Source organism: Felis catus, chromosome D3 (assembly GCF_018350175.1).
Source record: "Felis catus isolate Fca126 chromosome D3, F.catus_Fca126_mat1.0, whole genome shotgun sequence".
Taxonomy (NCBI): domain Eukaryota; kingdom Metazoa; phylum Chordata; class Mammalia; order Carnivora; family Felidae; genus Felis; species Felis catus.
Window position 1 is genome coordinate 80081068 of NC_058379.1, and position 24736 is coordinate 80105803.

General features: G+C 48.7%; 1 protein-coding gene across 2 annotated transcripts in view; it reads left to right on the plus strand.

The window, feature by feature from the left end:
- Positions 1-9233: 9233 nt before the first annotated feature.
- TNFRSF11A (TNF receptor superfamily member 11a) overlaps positions 9234-24736 on the plus strand; it is a 56989-nt gene continuing 41486 nt past the window's right edge. The window contains exon 1 of one of the 2 annotated variants that reach the window (XM_045041062.1): positions 9234-9357. In XM_045041062.1, the coding sequence (XP_044896997.1) occupies positions 9283-9357 (75 nt within the window). In that variant the 5' untranslated portion in view covers positions 9234-9282. The remainder of the gene's footprint in view (positions 9358-24736) is intronic. The other variant, XM_023241204.2, reaches the window with a different exon arrangement.

A 24736-nucleotide genomic window follows, 5' to 3' on the forward strand; every position in this document is an offset into this window, starting at 1 on the left:
CTGCTGGAAAACAAATACAAAGAGAAAATCTGAAAAGCAGCAACTATAAGACTGATAGTTTACTCACCAACAGAAAACAAAGGAATAATGTCTTTAAAATGCCGAAAGAAAAATTGCTGCTGCCCTAGAATTCTACAGTCAGCAAGAGTATCTTTTAAAATGAAATTGCTGGGGGGGCGCCTGGGTGGCTCAGTCGGTTAAGCGTCCGACTTCAGCCAGGTCACGATCTCGCGGTCCGTGAGTTCGAGCCCCGCGTCAGGCTCTGGGCTGATGGCTCGGAGCCTGGAGCCTGTTTCCGATTCTGTGTCTCCCTCTCTCTCTGCCCCTCCCCCGTTCATGCTCTGTCTCTCTCTGTCCCAAAAATAAATAAACGTTGAAAAAAAAAATAAATTAAAAAAAATAAAATGAAATTGCTGGGGTGCCTGGGTGACCCAGTTGGTTAAGCGTCCAACTCCTGATTTCGGCTCAGGTCATGATCTCACGGGTTCATGAGATTGAGCCCCATGTCAGGCTCTGTGCTAACAGTGCAGAGCCTGCTTGGGATTTTCTCTCTCTCTCTCTCTCTCTCTCTCTCTGTGCCCCTTCCCCCCCAAAATAAATAAACATTTAAAATGAAGATGATTTAAGATATTTGTAGACAACCCTCACCCACCCCACCAAAAAACAGAAATTGTTACCAGCAGATCCACGCCAAATGAAAAATCATAAGAAATTATTCAAGCAAAAGGGAAATAATCCTACGTAGTACCAATAAAGTTAAGATGGAAGGGCATATTCCTATTTAAACAAAAGAAACTTCTTACCAAAATCAACACAGCAGAGCACCTGGCTGGCTCAGTCAGTAGAGCGTGCAACTCTTGATCTTGGAGTTGTGAGTTCGAGCCCCATGTTGGACATAGAACCTACTTTAAAAAAACAAACAAACAAAAAAACTTTAAAAAACCAACACCAGAAGAAACAAAATCTCGGTGGTTCTAAATCTGTTAAAGAAGTTGAACTTGTAATTTCAAACTACGCCACAAAGAAACCTCAGTGGCCATATGGCTTCATCAGTGAATTCTACCAAATACTTAAGACAAAAATAATGGCATTCTTACACACCCTTTCAAAGTTCTTCCATATATTTCAGTCTCGCCCAGCAACATCCCGACACCAAAACTTGACCCAATTCAGGAAGAATAAGGCCCATCTCTTAGATGTGTAAACTCTCAGAGTAAATATTAGCACTCTGAATCCGCCATGTGGCATAAAGCACCTATCCTTCATCGGTGAAACGAACAAAGGGTAATCTACTCATACAACAGAGGACTGGACGGTAATGACCTGGCTGACTCTCACAATGGTGAGCAAAAGCCATACACAAGGTAATACTACAGTGCAGGGTCCATTTATATAAAGTCCAGAAGCAGCCAAAGTGAATCGCTGGTATTCTCATGAAATCTATCAAGAAGGATGAGGAGTAATGATTAAAGGGGCTTGGGGGTTTCTGGTAATGTTCTACTTCATGGTTTGGGTGCAGGCTCTATATATGTCTTCATTTTTTGACAATTCGCCAAACTGTATTCTTTATGTATGTTCTACTTCAATAAAAGTACTCTTAAAAAGAAACCGTTCTGTGTCAATCTAGGTGGCAGCATCGGTTGTCTTTTATGGCCAGTCTGAACCTGACCGATTCGAAAGTAGAACTTTGCCATCAGCATGTAGGATGATACCTGTCCTTGTGTTCATATGTAAGGGACACGGAGCTACTTTCTCCATCATCTCATTAGGGCTGAGAAGAAGGGAAGTAGGGGACACATAAATTATCTCTGTTTCCACTTGAAACCGTTTTATCTGTAACAAAATATCCAAAAAGTAGCGATACCTACTAGTTTAATGGTTCAGAAATTCATTTATTTTGAATACCAAATCGGTAGCACTGAAAAAAATTCTTGTCCCCCAAAGCAAGCAAGATAGGTTTCCATGGACACAGTTCCAAATGTGTCACAAATTTTCATATTATGTTTGGGTATCGTTACCGGATAGTATTGCACCCTAATTTATCTCTGAACGGACACTGATCTATCAATGCCTTACTTCTGTTTAAAAAGTGTTGTATAGGCGAGATAAGAAGAAGAACAGAACAGAACAGCGTAGGTAATAAAAACGTTTGTATTTATTAGTAGGTTTTCACTGAAAGAAAGATTTGTGAAGTCCTGTGTTTACTTCATAGCTTTGCTTTTTTTATGTATTCTCTTTACGTGACCACAGTCACAGTAACTATTTTTATATCACCATGTCAAAAAATAAACATTTCATTAACAAGATTATGCCTGTTTTCTGCTGCCTAAATAAAGATTACAGTGTTATATTAAGATTAAAATATTACATTAGGATGTAATGTAAGACTTAAAAGCCATCCTCTAGAAATAAAAATGAGAGCTATACTTTTATGTTACCTTTTTGAATCTGAAAATTAAACAGTTCATGCAGAAGTGGGAAACAGTGGGGATTTCCAGGGTGAGATGCACACTATCCCTATAAAAAAGCCTATGATTCCTGTATTTGCACAATATACTTGGTTTTTCCTTAGTACAAGTAAGCACAATTCATTTTCAGCTCATTAGTTTTTAAAAATCAGAAACATTTAACTTTACTAAATATTAAAATATCTATTGTTTAAAATGCATTTTTACATTTATTACAGATAACCAAAATTTAGTTATACATGTGGGATTTCTTAAATCGTAAAGAACATTTAAAATAGTTTCTGTAAATGTTGAGCAACCTCTTTAGCTATAATTGTGCATCCTTCACCTAAGAGAAAAATAGTATTGGAAATAATTTCCACGTTCCTCCTAAGAATGCTATAGGAAAGAGGACATCCTCAGGCCCATTGTGATGGATTTTGTTGTTAACAACAAATGGCATTCTACATTAATATTTATAAAATATTTGAATTATGTGAGTGGTAGTTCTGTAAATATAGAAACAGTCCTCAAAAAGTAATTTATAGTGTTTTTTTTTTTTAATTAAGCTTTTTTTTCCTCTAGTTGATTTAATGTGTTAACATGGGCATTCTATTGTTCAAAGTGCTTCCAAAACCAGCACACTCACCTCTGGGGCTTTCCAAGCAGAAGTTTAAGTCCTTTCATCTTTTTTGAGAAAAGAAGGGGCTAACATTGGACATGTGCCAGGAGCAAGCTGGTATTTCTCACGAAGTGCCACACTGAAAGCACCCTCTCCCACATGTCTGCTCCTTGAGGCCAAAACCAGCCCTCATCTGCCTTTCACACTACTTTTTCTAGAAAGCCTGTCTCCACATTCCAGACAATAGGCCACATACCTAAATAAAGCCGTCACCTTTCCCTTCTGCAACTCACTTGATATTAAAAATCTGGTGCTTAGTGAGGCAGGAGAACACTCCAGAGCCAGAACAGCCAAGGTTCGAATCCCAACTCTGCCCCTATTGGCAAGTGACCCTACGGCAACTTATTAACCACTCTGTGCCTCAGTTTCCTAATCTGTAAAATGGGACTAATCATATTCCTTACAAGGCTGTTGCAGGAATTAAATGAATTTGCATGTTTAAGGATGCTATTGGTGTTTGCTGTCATTATTGTCTTTCTAGAAACTCCTTTTGCATATGTCAATAAAATCACGTTTATGATTGTTTACAAACATGGGATGATATTACTCTGTAACTTGCTTCTTTGACTTAGAGGGCAGTAGACGTCTTTCCCAAAACCACTTGATTTTCTTAAACAACTGCATTATGGTCTATACTATGGTAAACTCAATTTTTTTTTTTTTTTTTTTTTTTGCCATTTCTCCATGAAACTCACATTTTTCTCTTTGTGGTTTTACAAAAATGCTAAGGTAAATAAACATCCTTGCATGTCTCTCTTTATGTATTGATGGATTAGATTCTCAGACACGGAATTGACTTGTCAAACGATATTCACATTTTTAATTTTTTGTTTGTTTAATCAACACCACCCGAGTGCTTTCCAAAAGCACAAAGTAAGCAGGCAGGCTGCACAGTAGGGAGCTACGGAGCAAAACAAGTAGGAGGGGGCTACATGTAGCTGCACAAAGCCGGGAGGGGGAGATGGAAGTATGCTCTTTGACCTCAAGTGGCAGAATTGTAGCTGAAGGTAGACTGCGGTTAAGTTACAGGTGCATCTTGTAAACCTAGAGCTAAAAAATAAAAAATAAAACAAGGACGCATATAAAATAAGCTAACAGTGGAGAGAAATGGCACCCTAAAAAATAATCCAAAAGAAGATGGGAAAAGAGGAACAAAGAAGGAACAAACAAAACAAATAGCAAGACAGTAGACTCACATGCCACCATATCTATAATCACATTAAATGCGAGTGGTCTGAAAACTCCAAAGGATAGAGACTGTGAAATGGATTAAATGAAAAGGCAAGAGCGAATCATACGCTGTCACTTTAAATAGATCTAAACCTAAAGGGAGGGTCCAGGCCCCAGAGACGGCGGAAGGCGGGAGGTCTGCGCCCCGGAGGCTCTGGCCACGCTTCCTTTACCGGGTGCCTTTCCTCGCCTGGGCTCTGCCGGCCCGACGCGCCCCCGAAACCCGCTGAGGACCGGACGGGGCCGATGCTTCTCCTTTCTCCTTCCCATAGCCCGCTCCGTCCTCTTCCCCGCCCCACTGGCCCGTCTGTGGCCCCAGGACATTTCCTCCCCTTCCCTGATCTGGCTCCTACAGAGAAGTCTGCTTTGAACCTTTGAACCCACCAGGCAGCGTCACGCCCCCTCTGGCCGGGGCGACCAACCTCGCAGGGCCTGTGTTGCAGCGAGGGGGCGGCAGGAGGCGGGGGAGCAGGGGGCCTCGAGGCGGAGTCGCGGGGGCTGGGACAGGGTCCAAGATCCGCCCTGCCGCGCTGTTGCGGAGAGTGAGGGAGGGAGGGTGCGGTACATTGGGTCCTCCGGGCTGGCCTTCCTCTCACCGCTTCTCCCCCCACCCCGCGAATTCTTGTCTGTCAGTGGGGGATCCTTGTCAACGTCCCCTTGCCTTCTCCAGCCCTGCAGAGCCCTATAAGTCTCAGGCATCTCCAACCATGTTGGCCAGGCTGGTGTCCAAATGGGCAATGACTGCTGGTAGCTCTATTGCCTGGAACAGACTTCCAGCCTGATGACCAGATGCCAAGTGACAAGACCATTGGGCAAGGAGAGGACTCCTTCAACACCTTCACTGAGACAGGTGAAGTTTGCACCGGCACCTGCCTCTAGCTCTTCTACCCAGAGCAGCTGATCAACGGGCAAGAAAGATGCCACCAGTAACTATGATCGTGGGCACTATACCATTGGCAAGAGCATTGCCCTCCTTGGTCAGTGGACCGAAAGTAGCCCCCCTGGGGCACAGGTTTTCAGGGCTTCTTGGTTTTCCAGTTTTGTGGGGGTACTTGTTCTGGGTTCCCCTCCCTGCTGATGGAACCTGTCACTTATGGCAAGAAATCCAAGCTGGAGTTCTCCATTTACCAGGCCCCCAGGTTCCCACAGCTGTAGCTGAGCCCTTCAACTCCATCCTCACGACCCACACCATCCTGGAACACTGTGATTGTGCCTTCATGGTAGATAACGAGGCCATCTATGACATCAACATTGAACACCCAACCTCCACTCCCCTTAACCACCGGATTGGCGCAGTCGTGTCCTCCATTGCTGCTTACTCAGATTTAATGCAGCCCTGAACGTTCATCCGACAGAATGCCAGACCAGCCTGGTGCCCTAATCCCACATGAGCTTCTCTGGCCACACGTTCCCCCATTATCTCTACTGAGAAAGCCTACCATGAACAGCTTCCTGTAGCACAGATCACCAAGGCACGCCCTGAGCGAGCCAACCAGATGGCGAAATGGGCCGCTTGCCGTGGGAAACACGTGGCTTGATGCCTGTTGTACCAGAGGGATTTTTCTGTGGCCCACGAGGACGTGGCTGCCCTCGAGAAGGATCACGAGGAGGTTGGAGTGGAGAGTGCCGAGGGAGATGATGAGGGTGGGGAGCATTCACCGCTCTGGTGCAATTTGACATCCTGTCGTCTGTGTCCATAGTGGGCCTAACGTGTCAACAAAAGCGAAGTTTCTTTTTTATTGTGATTATCAAGAGGATATTAAGTCATTTATTGATGACACATGACAATGGATGACACACAAGCTTTCATCCCACCTATACTTTTATCTGATACCATAATTCAGTTTAGATATTGCATCGGATGTGCCAGCAATCTAGCCCAATAAACTCCATGACTTTGCTCGGGTGACCCTTTTAATGGTGAGCTCCAGGGCACAATGCATTAACTGTGGGTTCAACGACGCCAAGGTTTGTGGAGACAATGGCTTCTGTGCCCAAGCAGTTTGCCAGTAAGTTTCAAACGGAACCTGGTAGCTCCCTGAAGGAATTCAAACACACATTGCCTAGGTAGTTGACCAAGACGGCTTCAGAGTAGACTCACTTTACACAGCACAGTTTTACAAAGACACATTTATTCAGCATCATGATCAGACTATTACATTTAGCAGTCAATAGCATGGATGCAAAAAAAAAAAAAAAACAACACCAAAAACTACATTAAAACCCTTTCTTGGAATGCTTTACACTTCCCACAGAACAGAAACTAAAATAACATGTCATACAATTAGTCACAAAAAAACACAGTCCTCGAGTTTTTGGACCATACGCATGAGTCTTGTCTAAAACACGTCCTCTTTGTAGCAGCTAGGCCCTGCCCCCACTGTGCTTGGCTGAGGTCACCTTGTCACCTTCCCCGTCACATCTCTGGCTCTCCTTTCCTGCTAAGCTTTGTTTCCTGACAGTGATTAAAACCTTCTGCCACCACCATCGCTACTGCTGCTGCTGGAACTGCCACAGCCACCTTGGTTTTGTGGTTTGGCAAAACGCTGGCCTCCACCACCATAGGGGCCAGACTTCTGCCTCCAAAGTTCCCTCCTTTCATGGGACCAATATGTGAAGACTGTTGTCATTGCCGAATCCATTGTAGCCTCTGCCACCTCCAAAGTTTCTTCCTTCGTTACCAAATCCAGGGTGGCCATCCGCACTGCCACCATATCCACAACCATCTCCACGGCCACCAAAGCCACCTCACCCACTGAAGTTTCCTCCACAACCGAAGTTGTCATTCCCACCAAAACCACCGCCGAAGTTTCCAGAACCACTTAGACCTCTTTGGCTGGATGAAGCACTAGCCATCTCCTGCTGAGATAGAGCTCTCCTTACTTCACAGCTGAGGTAGTCTGGAATGACAATCTTGTGTGCGGAGTCACGGTCATCAAATGTTACAAGAGCAAAGCGTCTCCTCTTGCCACCGCCTCAGTCAGTCATGATTGCAATCACTTCCATTTTCCCATACTGTTCAAGATAATCTCTTAGATCATGGCTCCTTTAAGGCCACCGACAACAATCTTTTTCACAGTTAAGCGGGTACCAGGTCTTTGAGAGTCTTGAAACAGCCCTGTTTGGTTCTACAACTCTTCCATCCACCTTGGGCAGCCCTGCATTCATGGCTGTGTCCACCTCTTCCCCAGTGGCATCTGTGACAAACCCAAAGCCTCTGGAGTGCATGGTGTTTTCTCCCCTCGTTACCACACAGTCTGTGAGTGTTCCCCGTTGCTCAAAATGGCTCCTCAGACTCTCCTGGGTTGTTGCAAAGCACAAACCTCCGACGAAGAGCTTCCGCAGCTGTTCAGGCTCTTTGGGACCCTCTGACTTCGACGTGCAGCAGTGGGAGGGGAGACTTTAAAGATACTTGCCAGTGTCCATAGACAGAAAGGCTGATGTCTCTATTTTAAAGGTAAAAACAAGAAAAAAAGAATGAGATATCCCATGTAAATGCTATTCATAAGAAAGGTGAAGTCGCTATATAACTAACGCCAAAGTAGACTTCAGAACCCAAAGTTTTATCATGGATCAAGGAGGCCCTACCATAATGATGAAAAGTCAATTCATCAAGAAGACATAATAATCTGGAATGTTTATGCTTCTAATCTAAGCGTCAAAAAATTGGCCGGCGGTGGGGGGGCGGGGGTGTTGAGACCTGAAAGGCAAAAATAAACAAACCCACAGCTTTCGTTGTAAATTCCCAGTTTCCTCAGAACGACCAGGCAGAAAATGACATGATATTTCAAACGATTTGACCTAATTGACCTTTAAAACCCACTTCGCCCAACAACCGTAGAAGATCCTATGGAATATTCACTAGGATACACCATGCACTGGGCCGAAAGTAAGGCAAGGAGATATAGTTCTAGCACTCAAGAAATTCAACCTTCTGTTGACATCAGGCAAGTATGCTCACTCAAAAAGTTATCCATACAAAGGGGCACGTGTATGTGTGCGTGCAGCATCGACCTAGAATGGGAGAGAAGATACACTCCTAAGCAAGGAATAGCAATTGACCAGAACAACAGGTGCAGCGCGCCTGACAGCTGGCGGGTTCTACAGAAGCCAAAGGACTCATCAAGGCTAGTGCCTGGATGGGGTGGGGAGTGTGGGTGGGGGGCGGAGACAGGATGGTGTCTCTCACCCCAGAGAAGGGTACTAGAGGAGAGGCAAGAGGAAGTGGCTGCTGGCCAGAAAACTTTGAGGGAGGATTGTATGAAGCGTGCTGGATGGCATACTTGTGGTGACCTTTGCATTGTACTCCACGAAATCCCCAGCGAAGATCCTCTTCTGGTTAATTCCCGGTGGTGGGGTATCCACCCTTGCTTGCGAGGCCCCGCCTGTTAGGGCCCAGCGCGTGGGATCCAGGCGGGCGTGGGCCCGCGGGCTAGGCCGCCGCCGCCCCGTCCCCTCCCCTGGAAGCCGGCCCGGGAGGTCTGGGTGCAGACCGGTCCGTGCCCGCGAACGTGAAAGACACAGCAGGTCGGGTCGCAGGCAAACCTGTCCGCGTGCAACCTGCAGAGCCCAGGGTTAGAAGCTCCGGGCTAACTCTCGCGCCCGCGGCTGCAGAAGATGCGGGAGGCGGGGCGGTGAACCCCCGCCCCCCCCCCCCAACCCCGTCGCCTTCGCAGTCCTCACCTCGCTGTGCCCCCGGTGTGCCCGCTCGCCCAATAGAAGGCGCGCGCCCCGCGCTCGGGCACCACCTGGCTGGCGCCGCCGGCCCGGCCGGAGGGGGCGCAGCGCGGGCGGGCGGGGACAGGTGGCGGGGCGGGGCGGGGCGGGGCGCGGCGGCGGGGCGGGCCGGCCCGAGGTCCCAGACAGCCGCGCAGCCCGGGCCGCAGAGGCCGCAGAGCGCGGCGCCCGCCCGCCCACCGCGCCATGGCCCCGCGCGCCCGGCGGCGCCGCCCGCTGCCCGCGCTGCTCACGATCTGCGCGCTGCTCGGCCGTCTGCAGGTAAGCGAGCCGCCCGGCCGCTCCCGCTCCCCGCGCACCCGGTTCCCGCGCGCGACGCCTCCGCGGGAGCCCGGGGAGGGACCCGGACGCGCGGGCTGCGAGACGTCCTGGGACCTGGACAGAGAGAAGCGGGAGACGGCGGAAAGGCGAGGCGCTTCCGCGGGTGGGACGGCGGAGGGAGGGGAAGGGCGAGTGCAGAGATCTTGGGGCGCAGAACGCGGACTTGCGGGACCCCGCCACCCGCGCACGGGCTCCCAGAAGTCCACGTAGGGGCAGCCTTTGAGGTCAGTGATTGTCCAGACGTTTCCGGAGCGCCAAGTTGGCGCGCAGGGTAGCTTCTGTGCAGACGCGGCCCCTGTCCCCCTGCGAACGGAGTGGGCGAGGGGAGAACTCAGAGCCGCACGCATGCCCACGCCGGGTACCCGCTCCTGAATGCGAGTTCTCCTCCCAGGCCACTTTGAGTCCCTCGGGACGCTAGGCCATCCCCTCTGCCTGGCTTCGCACTCTCTCCCCACCTCGGTTTCCTTGGTCATCCGAAGACCAGTGCTCGTCGCCTCACGGGGACGTCTAGAGCGCGCAGTGAAACCGAATTTGGCAGTTTCTGCAGAAAAGCCGACATAAGATTTCCTTTTTATGCTCCCTTGTTTTTTACGTCTCGTGCTCCCCTCCGACCCTCCCCGCTGACAGCTTAAGGGCCACCAGGTCGGGTTCTGGCTCCGAATGACCGGAGAATCACTTGTTCTCCGAAGCGCTTTGATGATGTTAGGACAGAATACTCTTTGCATTTGGAGGAACCGAGGCACACGGGGTGCCGCAAGCCTGCCGGGGAGCCCCAGGCTGAGGTCTGTTGCGCAGGAGTTGGGATGGCGGTGGTCATCCTCTCTGGTGCCCGCCCTCCTGGGGCTCCCCAGCCCGGGATGCACCTGGGGCTCCCCACGGGGGCCTTGGGCCCTTGCCCTGGGAGGGCCTCCCGGCTTCAGCGTGAAGAGTGCGCGGTGCCGGGTCCTCGCCGCCTGGTTTGGTCAGAGATTTCTTCCCCACCCCACCCAGGACGGTTGCGGATAAAGCTGGTTACTGATTTTCTGTCCTCCTGGTGGAGAGCTATCTGGTGCGGCAAACCCAGCACCACAAATTCTGTAAAAACCTTGCGTACTTGGAAGTGCCTCGGAGGGAAGGGTAAATGGCAGTGGTTTTCTTGGTTTGGGCAGTTTCAGATTTCCCTTCTCTGTTACAGTTGGCCGAGGCTGTTCTGTTAACATGGGTGTGCAGAATGGCCCAGAACCCTGCGAAGACAGGCCAGCCGCTTGTAGAGCCGTGTTCGGGGCCAGAGAAGGTGGGGCGGGGGAGCCAGCCTAGGGGGAAAGCCTTGACAAAAATAACAGGAGTGTGCTGTAGGCTGGAGCAGACGACGCTCATGAAGGTTCGTTCCATTTCGTTCCGACGGGTATGGGTCTCAGGACAGTTGAGGGAAAAGAAGGCGGAAAAACCTAATGGAATTTTTTCATTTTAAGCACGTCAGGCGTTGCTTAATGAAGTGCTCAACAGGTTGGACGGGGTGCTACCTTACTTGAACTGAAGGACCAGGGCTCCGGTGAACAGTTAGCCACCTGAGAAAAACCTGTGCAGTTTCAAAAAAGCGTCTCACGGGGCGCCTGGGTGGCTCAGTTGGTTAAGCATCTGATATTGGCCTGGATCATGATCTCCCGGTTCCTGAGTTCGAGCCCTGAGTCTGGGCCACTGTGCTGACAGCTCAGAGCCTGGAGCCTGTTTCTGATTCTGTGTGTCTCTCTCTCTCTGCCCCTCCCCTGTTCACACTCTGTGTCTGTCTCTCTCTCTCTCTCTCCCCTAAAACTAAATAAACACTTAAAAATTAAAAAAGCATCTCACACTACTATTGCAAAATCTGTATACGTACGTATATTCGTAAAACGCAGTAGGTTCCAATATGAACAACAAATGCTGTCAAAACAAAATTATTTTTCAGAGATAGCTTTCGACAGGTGCTATTTCCCCTCCCTTTCCCTTTTGGCCACTTGAATCCTGTGCAGTTTTTAATCACGTCTAAACAGGAAACAAATGACACTGAGACAGTTGTAATCAAATGAGAGAGGTCTGTGCCAGTCTCGCCAGTGGAGATCCATGAACTCTGACAGCCGAAGGTAGCTGCCGTGCTGCTGTGTCCTCCCCAGGCGAGAATGTGGTATGTTCACTTGTGGTGTGTGGTATTTTGTGTAATGAGTGCTTCTTTGGCCAACCTATTCTATTCGTTCAAAGCCAGGAATTGTATTGGCGATCGGTGGAGGTTGGTTATCACATCCTGGGCGAGGCTTGAAGAACTCCTTAGTGAGAGGCAAGGGGTATTGGCTTTGTAAATCACTGGCAAGACCAGCTTCTAGGGAGCGCTTTTTGTACAAGTATTTATTTTCATTTACATTATGCTAAACAGATGTATTTATTTAAAAAAAATTTTTTTAACGCTTATTTATTTTTGAGACAGAGAGAGACAGAGCATAAGCAGGGGAGGGGCAGAGAGAGAGGGAGACGCAGAATCTGAAACAGGCTCCAGGCTCTGAGCTGTCAGCACAGAGCCCGACGCGGGGCTCGAACTCACGGACCGCGAGATCATGACCTGAGCCGAAGTCGGACGCTCAGCCGACTGAGCCACCCAGGCGTCCCTGCTAAACAGCTTTAAATGTACCTGGAAGGCTGACAGTTTTGCCCTTTAAAACATTTCTGTGATTATCTCTCTGTCTGCCTATATTTGTGAGGGAATTTGTTTTCAGACATAAGAAGGGTATTTGCCCACAGATAAAATCCTTTTGTGTTTTTATGTTGATAATTCCACTGTTTATTCCAAGTAAGGAAATACAGAAACTCCCTGTTTTGGGTGCCTGGGTGGCTCAGTTGGTCTAAGTGTCCAACTTCCGCTCAGGTCCTGATCTCGCTGTTCGTGGGGTCAAGCCCCGCATGGGGCTCTGTGCTGACAGCTCAGAGCCTGGAGCCTGCTTCGGAGGCAGAGGGAAGAACTGAACAAGTAGAACTCGAGCAATCAGGGTGGGCTTTGGAGGAAGGGGTTTCTGCCACGGTCATTGCAGCATGGGTAGGAAAGGAAGGGTCAGATTCCAAGAGGCAGCTGGGGAAGGAGAACTTTCTAGTCGAGAGACTGGCATGGCTGGTTCAGGCCTAAAGGAATCTTAGGGAAAAACAAACAAACAAACAAACAAACAAACAAAACGTACCACTTTTTTTTTTTAATGACTTTACAGATGGTACAAAGCACGTAATTCAGGAAAGCCAACAACAGACAGGACGTGAAACATTTATTATAGTTTTTGAGATAACTCTTGTATGGCTCCTGGTGAGGTGGTAAGGTAGACTGATCAGAAGCAGATAAGCCACAGGGCCCTGGGAAAGCCTGTGGGGAGACCCCACGGAGGAAATCCCCTCGAGTGGAGCTCTGTGTTGTAGGATATACACCTGCCCGGCTGTCTTCCTGGCCCCCTCCCATCCTGGAGGGAGGCCTCGGCTCTATTGCAATACTTTGTTTGGAGAAGCACACCCTTGTGGATCCGTGGTTCATTTTGTTGATAGCAAGGGTTTCAAATGTCTCCCCTGCTTTTCAAATGTCTCCCCTGCTGTTTCCTTCCTGCTGTTTCCCCCAAAGTGACACATTTGTAATATAAACACATTCTCTGGGTTGATAAGGAAATATGAGCTTGCTTTTTCAGTTATCTACCAGCAATTCTTACACCAGGAAAACTGAAACAATAAAGGTGTATCTTTGAAGGTCAATAAATCAGTGTTTTATGAGGCCATGGAAAGGGGACTTCCAAACCCAGGCCTCCTTTGCGGAGAGGGTTGTGTGTAAGAAGGCGCCGTGTGAACTTTATCTGTCATGTCAGTGTTAAAATTTCCCTCACTGTATTTTCCTATTTTTGAAGTACATGGGAAAAAAAATATTAGTGTTTTTTTCCCCACACGACGTGTGCAACGGACTAGGAATTTTGTCTAGGCCGTTCTTGTTTTGGTTTGTTTTTGGCTTGGTGTGTTTTTTGTTTTTGTTTCGCTGAGATGGGTCTGCACCCTGGTCATCAGCTTTACAGGTGATTCGCCCACAAGGGCACCTACCGTCCCGGCCAGGTGGCCGCCCTGTGTCCCTGCAGCATCCTGAGCCCCACCCACAAGGGGAGCACCCCCGCCTGAGCACACAGCAGCCTGACCTCACCTCGGAGCGCCCCGAGCTGGCCTGGGTAGCATTCTGCCCGGCAGGTGATTTTCCTTCCCAGCACTCCTCCTGGTTGGTCGGAAGTCATCCACTTTCTCTTTGTGTTTCCCTCTGCTTGCAGGGAGTGGGCTTCCTATAGGATCCCCTGCTAGACACTCATTTCATCCTTTCTGCCCCAAAACCCTGAGCCCAAAGAAACCCAGACTGAGACGGCCGGCTTCAGCAAAGCAGAAGACCTGGTCCGTCTGAAGTTCTTAGTGAGCTTTTGAGGTTGAGCCCCGAGTGGGCGGTGAGTGAGATTACACACAGCCCCATGTCTCTGTCCTCATTCTGAGAGACGCTGTCAGCCTGTTTCCTGCCAGAGAGACCGACGTGCCCAAGCGCCCCTGGCGGGCTTCCCCTCCGTCTCCGAAGTCAAGGGCTGGCACCCCCGTCCGCAGTTTGAAGCACATTCTTTGTGGATGTGTGCTGATGACTTGATACCTGTGTTTGTTTTGTGGGCCCCTCCTCTTCCAGCCTTTGATGTCTGTGGGCTCCCACATTCAGGACAGGGAACTCACTCGTGAGCAAGAAAACAACCTGTACTCATTTATTTCAACAAAGTGAGCCCGTGCTTACCGCGTGTGGGACACCCCATAGCAGGCTGAGGGGACAGAGACCTCCCCCCCACAGCCCCTGTCTTTGGGAGGCGCACTGACATTTAGGATACCGTACAGGAGGAGACCGGTTTCCTGGGAGCATTTTCCACGTGTGGTGGGCGCCCAGGACGAGGAGTGCTTTAACCTGCTTGAAAGAGTCTCTCCTTCCTTTCCTCCCAGTTTGTCCAAAGCCCAGAACGAGGGACAAGAGGGCAGCGTCTGGGCCGGGGACCCACGGGTGGCTGGGGCCAGGAGGCATGACTGCAGTGTTTTCAGGGAACTCGTAAAAGGATGGCATTCCTGGATTTCCAAGGGCGCGTGGCGGGGGGGGGGGGGGGGGGGGGGGGCAGCACCAGCACTCAGGGGCCTTGAGGCCTGCAAAATAGTTTAGATGCTATCTTGCTGTATTGTGGGCTGGGAGGGTCATGATCAGATGTGTGCCTTATGGGGAAGGGTGTGTGTTGGGTGGGGGGCGGGGCAGTAAGGAGGCCACTGCCCTGGTTTCAGGAAGAGCTAGCAAAGGCTTGAATCAGGTCGGTGTAGTGGCGAGAAAAAGGAGAAGCCAAGTGCAGGAGTGATTTCGGAGCCAGCGGAGTTGTGCTAGGTGCCCACAATACAGGGGCAAAGGATGTGGTCGGACCTATTACTTAAAAAAACCAAAACCAAAACAAAACAAAACCCAAGGTGATAGATGTCAGAATAGAATAGCTGACCGTTTGGATGGTGTTTCTCACGGCTTATGAAGGAAACTTCTGTCTCAGGTTCAAGTAAAGGATTTTTTTTTTTCCCCTAAACAAGCAATAAAAGAGGGTGAATTTTAGGCTGTTGAATCCCAGCTGCTCTGGATTATTTTATCGTGAGGAGGAGCCAAAGTTCTTCACACCCCATACAGGTAAACAAGCCAAGAGCGCCCAAGGCACCAGGATCCACAGGAAATCTATGTGCTCTGGAATTTAGAACCATATCCTGTCCTAAAGGTGTCTTTGAACCAGAAGTTCAGGATGTAGGCAAATCTAAACCTCAGGACTGAAGAGAGATAAGCAGCCAGGGATCCCAGAGGGTCCATCATTAAAGCAGGTGCGACCTGACCCGCGGTCTCCCCACACTGGCCTCAAATATGTCACCTGCCCCCAGACAGAAGCAGTGTTTACCTTGGACCTATGGCTTAGCAAACACTTCTCGCTTGCACAAAACAGTTTCCTGGTGGCTTGCTAGTGCCTAAGAGGAATGTTTCCCTTTCTCTCTGCTCAGCTCCCTCCTACCCTCCCCCCCAAAATCTAGCAGAGCAGGTGACGCAGAGGCCCGTCTGGCACAAGCAGGGTCCAAAAGCTGCCAGGTTTCCAAGTGGAAGGAAGAACCGATGGCAAAAACTAGCCTTCCAGTTTATCAGAGTAATAATAACTTATTACATTTCCTGTGCGCTGTTGAGAGTGCAAGAGCCACTTCCTCCAGCTACCAGAAATTTGAAGACTTTCCATTAAAAATGAGGAAGAAAAACCCTCTAACTTTTCGTGAATGCGATGGTTAAACCTGGCAAGTGGGGAGAGAGGACTGCGGTATTGCATAAATCCCAGGAAACACCACAGTGTTTGCACGTGTGGGTTCTCATGACATCCCCAAATGCAAAAACGAACCGCTTCCCTAAGGTACTGATTTAAAAAAAAAAAAAAATGTTACTCTTTGTCACGTGTATCCTTACAAAAGCAAAAGTGTATCCTTAAGCAGCACAGACAGCTGCCAGACCCATATCCAGTTAAAGGAAATCTGTAAAGAGCCCTTCCCTCCTGTCAACTTTGTACCCAAGATACAAAGGCAGGATCCGTATGAAATTTTTTATGGTCATGGAGAACCTCTTCCATTGGAAAGCACAGTAGAGATTCACGTCTGCCTCTGCTACCCCAGTTAATAATTCCCAATATCAGGAACTTCCCTGTAGCAGACCTAAATCTAATATGTCACAATTTGACCCCATTTCCTCAAATTTGTTCTTTCATAGGGGTAAAGATCAGTTGGTCAGTGTTCTTTATTTTAATGTTTCCATTGTTGAAGATTGTTACCCGCAACTTCCCTCTGCCCAGAGTTATTCATGCTGGTTCCTTTAACCTCTCTGTCAGCCTTTTTTCCTTTCAATTCAGTGGATCCTGATTTTGTACTTACTGGCAAAAACCACAAACGAACAAGAGGCCAGAAGACCCCGTCAGACTTCTGCCACACCGCCTGTGACCAGGAAGGCTCCCCGTCTAGTAGGGAAGATAAGACAGTCTGGCACCCCTTGGAGCCACGAGGGTCTAAAGGTCTACCAAAGAGGAAGGGCGAGATGTCCAGGGGCACAGGGCGGGGCGGAGGGAGCCGAGTGGAGAGCCGAGCAGGTGCTGCGCGACCTGGTCCTGGAAAGGCAGAGATGACTCCGAGGGCAGACAGCAGGGGAAGGGGCAGCGGTGGGGACAAGCAGAGCAAACCTGGAAAAATTGAATCCAGTCCTGACGTCTGGAGTCCAGGGCTGGCCGGAGACACCAGGAAAGGATAAGACCACCTTGAGGGGGGGAGGGGGTGTGTGTTTTGGTTAGTCATGAAGGGCTGTGTGAACAAACGTCAGGAGCTGGGACTCTGCCCTGTGGAGAGTGTGGCCCCTGGACCCAGCATCCACACTACCTGGGAACTTGATTAGAAATGCACATCCTCGGGGCGCCTGGGTGGCTCAGTCGGTTGACCGTCCGACTTCGGCTCAGGTCATGATCTCACGGTCCGTGAGTTCGAGCCCCGCGTCGGGCTCTGTGCTGATAGCTCAGAGCCTGGAGCCTGTTTCGGATTCTGTGTCTCCCTCTCTCTCTGACCCTCCCCCGTTCATGCTCTGTCTCTCTCTGTCTCAAAAGTAAATGCACGTTAAAAAAAAAAAAAAAAGAAGAAGAAATGCACATCCTCAGGCCCTACCCGGTGTCTACGGAGTCGGAAATTCTGGAGGTAGGGCCCAGCAATCCAGTTTAACAACTTCCCCAGGGCATTCCGATGGCAGCGTAAGGTTGAGAACCGCTGTTAACAGACCAGGGGATCCAGTAAAAAGGTTTTGAGCTCGGCTCTAAATTCATAGTTTGTGACCGAGTACGTTAAAAACACCTGCCATTTGTTGAATCCCTCTTGTGAGCTGGGGATGGGATGCCTCTTGTGAGACAGGTGCTGGGTGCTTTACATAGATTATCTCTCTTGCTTTTTTTTTTTTTTTAATGTTTATTTATTTATTTTTGAGAGAGTGAGAGAGAGCAGGGGAGGGACAGAGAGAGAAAGAGAGGATAGAATCCCAAATAGACTCCACGCTCAGCCGAGAGCCCGACGCGGGGATTGAGCCTACGAACCGTGAGATCATGACCTGAGCCGAAATCAAGAGTGGACGCTTCACCGACTGAGCCACCCAGGCGCCCTTAGATTATCTCTAATCCTCAGTCCACTTTGGCCAGGACGGTGGGGAAAATGAGGCCCAGAGAGGCCCAAGTGGCACAGTTCATTAGTGTTGGTGCTGGAGCTCCTCCTAAGAGTCCTCTCCAAGGGCATGGCCTTACCCCCTCCGGGGAGCTGCTCCTACAGTCTGCATGGCAGGGTGGGGACCAGAGCAAGGCGGTTTAGGAGTGGGGGCGGGGGGTGGGGAGAGAAGCAAGCTTTTTAGTGTATCAGAAATCCTGTAACCAGTCTGCAGTTGTGATCAAGGGTGCACGCTCATGTGGGCTTTCTCTTACTGTTATTATGCAAAAAGAAAAATGCTGTGACTTTAAGGCCAGTAAAGTTTAAACAGGCACCCGGAGCACATAGCACAGGGTCTGTGGGCCAATGATCCCTGACTCAGGAGGAGAAGAAATGTGATGGATTGAATCACCTCTGTCATTTCCTGAGGCAAAGGCATCTCTGCCTCCTCCGTGCTCCCCCAGCAGAAATAAGCTGTGCGATAGCCCTGCTCCTGCTCCCGCTAGGACACCCCACGGTCCTGTGTGTGTCCCCCACCCCCCACCTCCCTGCCACCTGCTCGGCTCTATCCTGGTTGGGGTGGGGGTGGAGACAAGATGGGCTAAAGGTAGGTTAAATGTAGTTCTGTTATATTTTTTCAAAAATTTTTAATGTCTATTTATTTTTGAGAGAGACAGTGTGAGGGAGGGAGAGAGAGAGAGAGGGAGACACAGAATCGGAAGCAGGCTCCAGGCTCTGAGCTGTCAGCACACAGCCGGACGCGGGGCTCGAACTCCTGGACTGGACCGTGAGATCATGACCTGAGCCGAAGTCGGACACTTAACCGATTAAACCACGCAGGCGCCCCAGTTCTATTTTTAAAGGCTCTGTATGTCTTAGTATTACTATGATTACAGTGAATTTGGGGACTCCTCTCTTGCCCCAAATTTGGATGTGTCTACCATGGCACAAGTCTAAATCCTTCCTATTCCCAGCAATTGTTTTTCAATGCCTTACAACTCACTGCACTAAGTAGTGGGAGAAAAGTTCCAAAAAGAAAGAGGGTCAGAACGCACACAGCCTCTGGTCATGGTCAGGGCTTGAGATTTCCCCTGGAGTGAGAGAGGGAGCCTCCAGTGGGGTTTGGGTGGGTAATAACACATATTACTAATGCACAATAGCAAGAAACCTAGAAACAGACCCCAAGCCTGTGACAATGGAGCGTAAGACACAGGGGCAATTAAATTCAGTGGGAACACAACCGGAATCGGTCTTAAATGTTAACCCATTCATTTCTAATAGTTACAAGGTTTAGAAACGTCTTTAATGAAATCATAAAAAAATTGCCCCCTTCCGATGAGCTCAGGTTTTCTATGGCCCACCTGGGGTCCCTATGATCAGGCCGTTAAGGTCATACTTATGGGTAAGACTACAAATGAGCAAACCATCAGAATGTACAACTGATCGGTTGTCGCCTGAACTGTGCAGAGCAGTCCTCGAGGGCCTGGGAATGCAGAGGTGATGAGGTCCAGCTGCTCCGCCTGGGGAGCAAATCTCCAGGGACCTCACGGAGGGCTCTTCTGGGGTGAGAGGCACTCTGTTCCCGGGTGTTGGTGACGGGCAGGAGGCAGGAGCAGCTGTATGTGTGCAGGTTGGGCAGATCTGTGTTCTGTCCCTATTAGAAAAGAGAATTTGAGGGGCACCTGGGTGGTTCAGCTCGTTAAACGTCCAACTTCGGCTCAGGTCATGACCTCATGGTTCGTGGGTTCAAGCCCCACATTGGGCTCTGTGCTGACAGCTCAGAGCCCGGAGCCTGCTTTGGGTTCTGTGCGTCCCTTTTTCTCTGCCCCTCCCCTGCTCCCTCTCTCAAAAATAAATAAACATTAAAAACAAATTTAAAAAAAAAAGAAAAGAATTTGAGCCTGAGGTTTTGGGGTTTTGTTGGTTGTGTGTGTGTGTGTGTGTGAGAGAGAGAGAGAGAGAGGGAGTCAGTGGGAGGCGGGGCACGAGTGACTACGGGGCAGAGAGAGAGAGAAACTGGGCTCACCCAAAGTAGGGCTCTTGTTTTACGCAAGGCAGGACTCCCGCTCAGCCGATGTGGGACTCAAACTCATAAACCATGAGATCATAACCTAAACTGAAGTCCGACGCTTAACGGACTGAGCCACCCAGGCGCCCTGGAGAAGAGATTTCTAATCTCATTTGCAACCCCCTCCCCCGCCCCCATTATCTCTAATTTTTGCCAAATTGGTGGAACCCTTCCAAGTCCAAGCTTGGGAGTTCAAATTTGATCCAGAACTAGTAGAAAACTGTATCTTCTGTAAAGGGAAGTTATGAGATCACAATGGTCCTTCAGGTAAAGTATTCATCGATTGAACAAGAATTTGAGCATTTGCTACACGCCTAGCGCTGGTCCAGCCTGCTCACCACTAACCGTCCAGCGGGCTACTGCATAGACCTTGAGGATGCAGGACGTTAAGGAAAGTAAAGCCTCTCACATAATACCTGGCACACACTAGGTGTTTTATAATGGCCAATTCTTCCTTCACTCCCATTCAGGATAAATGGCGTCTGTATCCAGCAATGGGAGAAGTGGTTCTCAACATCCATTATACAGGCAGAAGGATCGTGCAGTGCTCGGGGAAGTGACAGTGTTCTGGCTCTGGGTCTGTAACGTAATCTCTGACCTCGCTACCCCAAGACCAGCGGCGATCACCTGGAAGCCTGTTAGAAATGCAGACTCTTGGGGCCTGCCCCAGACCTACTGAATCAGAAGCTGTGTTTTCATAAGACCTCCAGGTGATTCTGTGCACATTCGAGAAAAGGTGGACTTCACTCCGAGGGCCAGGGGCAGTTTCTCTGGCCACTGTGGGGGCTAGTGACCTTATAAGCTTGGTGCATTCCCAGAGTGAAGGCAGGGCCCAGAAAGAGCCTTGGCCTCCAGCAGACCTGCAAATGTTCTTGGATTTGCAGGGGTCACTGCCTTTTAGTACAGGAAAGAAGAAAAAGTAGTTATCTCATATGAATACAAGTTAAAAAAAAAAAAAAAGATTCAGGAAGGGCAAAAGGAAGGGAGGGAGGAAGGGAAGAAAGGAAAGAAAGAAGAAAGAGAAAAGGAAAGGAAAAGAAACAAAAAGAAAAGGAAAGAAGGAAGGAAAGAAAGACCTTAACTGGGAGAATAAAGGAGCATTCACTGGGGCCTGTTGGGTGATACCATAAGGAGTCAAAGCCATCCTAATTACTGTGTTTAGGAAACAAACCGTCCTGGCACTTTCCTTTCAAGTAGCCCACAGCTGCAAACTTGTCTCCCTCTTTATCTGTCTGGAAGACAAAGACACTTGCAATTAAGGTTTTGAAATGCAAGGTTATTTCTTCATTTTCCCCAGGGCCACATGTTTTCTTTTCAAGGAGCAGAGATAATGAATGCATTGTGAGGAAAGTAAGAAAGAGGGTGGAGCAAAAATCAATGCACCTTTGATAGGCCCCTTGTGAGTAAGTGCGGCCTCCTGGTTTTCCTTAAGGAGCACACCTGGAGCCAAGGTGGTCAGGGGAAGGTGCTGCGGGGTCCACACAAAGCAACTGCCAAGATCGCCCATCAGGTCAGTTCAAGGCTTGCTAAGTCAAAATGGCGTCAAGAGAGACGTTACTTTTATTTGTTTATTTTTGAGAGACAGAGAGAGAGAGAGAGAGAGAGAATCCCAAGCAGACTCCTCGCTGTCAGCGCAGAGCCTGCTTCGGGGCTCAAACTCAGGACCCTTGAAGTCATGACCTGAACCGAAATCAAGAGTTGGACGCTTAGCTGACTGTGCCACCCAGGTGCCCGAGTCTATGTTTTTAAGGTGTTTTTTAATCAAACCTGACTTTAGTCAGATTTTTTTTCTGTGCGTAATATCTATTCCTAAAAAAATCTTATGGCAAAATGTTTAAGATTGTAAATTTGATGTTATTTTATCACAATTAAAAATAAAAAAAATTTTTTTTTAACTCTTAGGGCAGATGATGGGGCGTCTGGGTGGCTCAGTCGGTTGAGCGTTCGACTCTTGGTTTCCGCTCAGGTCATGATCTCACAGTTCGTGGGTTCGAGCCCCACTTCGGGCTCTGCACTGACAGCTCCGAGTCTGGAGCCTGCTTGGGATTCTCTCTCTCTGCCCCTCCCCTGCTTGCTTGCTCTCAAAATAAATAAACTTAAAAAAATAAAAAATATCTAAACAGGGGCGCCCAGTGGCCCAGTGGGTTAAGTGTCCGACTTAAGCTTGGGTCATGATCTCATTGTTTATGGGTTCGAGCCCCACGTCGGGCTGTGTGCTGACCACTCAGAGCCTGGAGTCTGCTTCCAATTTTGTGTCTCCCTCTCTCTCTTTCTCTCTCTTTACCCCTCCCCGGCTCGCTTGCTTTCTCTCAAATATAAACATTAAAAAAATTTTTTTTAATAAAATAAGTAAAATAAAACTATGGCAGATGTTGTAAGGCCTGCCTAGTAATGAAAATAGCATGAAGTGCTAATTATTTAACCTTTGATGGTGTTAAGTCAACGTCCCAGGTGAACCTAAAGTCAGCACCCCACACAGTCTGGGTGCTGCAGGGTTGTACTAACTCACGATCCGGATGATTCTGGAATCAGTTGTGTGACTTCCTGTGCTATCCTCCCTCACTGCATTAGTCACATGGACCTTCCTGCTCTTCCTGATCAAGACTTGCACACTCTCGGGTTTTGCAAATGCTCCCTGCTCCTTACGTCCACCTGGGAATACTCCTCCTCCTGATACTCGCTGTGAACTTGGCTTGTTCCTTCACTTTATCCAGGTCTCCACTGAATGTCGTCTTACCAGAGGGTCCCCTTCTGAGCCCGTTAGAGCTTACCCTGTTTTATTTCTTCGGTCACACCCATTACAACCAGATTTCACTTTATGTTAATTTATTGTCTTGTGTGGACTATAAGCAAGGACGCACCTCTTTCTCCCCAGGATCTCCCTGCTCTTCTCTCTCCCTCCACCTGTCCAAGCACCTGCCTTCTTGCACCCTGCTCAGTCTCTGCCCCTCACCTCTCCCTGCATGGCTTTGTGCGCCTCCCTCTGTGATTGCTTCCCAGTCCAAGAGCTGGGCTCACATTCTCGCTCTTCCCCTGCCAGTGAGGGCCATATCCAGGAGCTTAATGGGACTTGGCTTTTTCCAATACATGCACCAGTTCCTGAACCGCTGTGTGGGTCTCTGTTACAGTCGTCTTTCCTCTCTGTCTGTGCCTGTATCCAGTGCTAAACGCTTTGAGAGGCCAGGGATGGGCTAATTTCTTTAGTCTGGCCCCAAGCCAACCCCTTGCCCAAGTACGTGAGGGCTCAGTACAGACAGCTTTGAAAGTGTGATGATAGAGCTTTTAAAGAGATAGATGCTGCCTGTCATTAAACCCTAGACTGGAGCAGAATGTGTCTGCTGGTCATGAGCTTGATGAATGACAGGCAAAGGAGGGAGTGGCCTTAGTTTTTATTTGCACAGTGAGTAAATGAATCACAACCCCTTTATGGAAGGTAGTCTGCACGTGGGGAGGGGGTTGATTTCATATTTGTGATTTTCCGTGAGCTGGTAGGAGTTGACCAGCTGTGATGAATGCCCTTTGAGTTGGCGTTTTCCCTCCTCTTTGTCACTGGAAGCATATTCATAAAATGCATTTTAGAATGCCCCAGACCCTTCAGCAGCAGGTCAGTTAGCAGAGTATTTGTGACCATCGTGACTTCCTTCACAATCTCTGAAACAAACTAGACACATTTTTTCCTGTTAATCAGAGACTACTTGAGCCTCGTTTACAGCAGGTGTTTTTTTTCTTTTTTAAAAATGTTTTAAAGTTTATTTGTGGAGGAATAGGTTCTACTTACATAAGTAGGTTCGAAAAAAGCTTAGGGTGGAAAGCCGCCACCGTGGGGCAATAGCACCCAAGGTGAGCTAGCGAGGTAGTGGAATGGGATCACGAGTAACTCGTTTTATCACCTGCAGAAAATTACTTAACATCTGACGCCAATCTGTTGCACTTTGATCACAAACTCCACTTGCCCCCAGACCCTTTGCTTCTTACACGCACAAGTTGATGATTCTTGTCTGATTGTTTTCTCCACGTTCACGTGTGTAAGATCTTGTTTTCTTCACGTTCACCACGTGGGTAATGTCTTGTGAGCTCGATAAATACGGAGACGAAAGCGTTGTCTGGGGTTCTGGTCTCCTCCTGGACATTAGTCTTTTGTATTCAATTCTGCGTCCACTCTCTTGCTGGACAGAACCCAAACTCGTAGTCTGTGACATTTATTTATTTATTTATTTTGAGAAAGAGAGAGTATATGCAAGCGGGGGAGGGGCAGAGAGAGAAGGAGGGAGAGAAATCATTTATTGAGGGCGGAGGGAGAGAATTGATTGATTGATTGATTGATTGATTGCAGAGAGAGAAGGAAAAAGAGAATCCCAAGCAGGTTCTGTGCTAAAAGCGCAGATCCTGCTGCGGGGCTCAAACCCACGAACCTAGACGTAGTGACCTGAGCCGAGATCAAAAGTCAGATGCTTAGGGGCGCCTGAGTGGCTCAGTCGGTTAAGCGTCCGACTTCGGCTCAGGTCATGATCTCACGGTCTGTGAGTTCGAGCCCCACGTCGGGCTCTGTGCTGACAGCTTGGAGCCTGCTTCAGATTCTGTGTCTCCCTCTCTCTCTGACCCTCCGCTGTTCATGCTCTGTCTCTCTCTGTCTCAAAAATAAATAAACATTAAAAAAAAAAAAAATTTAAAAAAAAAAAAAAAAAAAGTCAGATGCTTAGCCGACTGAGCCACCCAGGCACCGTAACAGATCTTTTTTTCTTCAAGAGCTGTGTGTAAGATATACATCTGTGAAATGAATTATATATATATATTTTTTAAGCTTGTTTATTTTGAGAGCAAGATCAGGGAGGGGCAGAGGCAGAGAGAGAATCCCAGGCAGCTTCTGTGCTGTCAGTGCAGAACCCAGCGTAGGGCTCAAACCCACGAAGCATGAGATCACGACCGGAGCCGAAACCAAGAGTCGGACGCTTAACCAACTGAGCCACCCAGGTGCCCCAGTGGATTATATTTTAA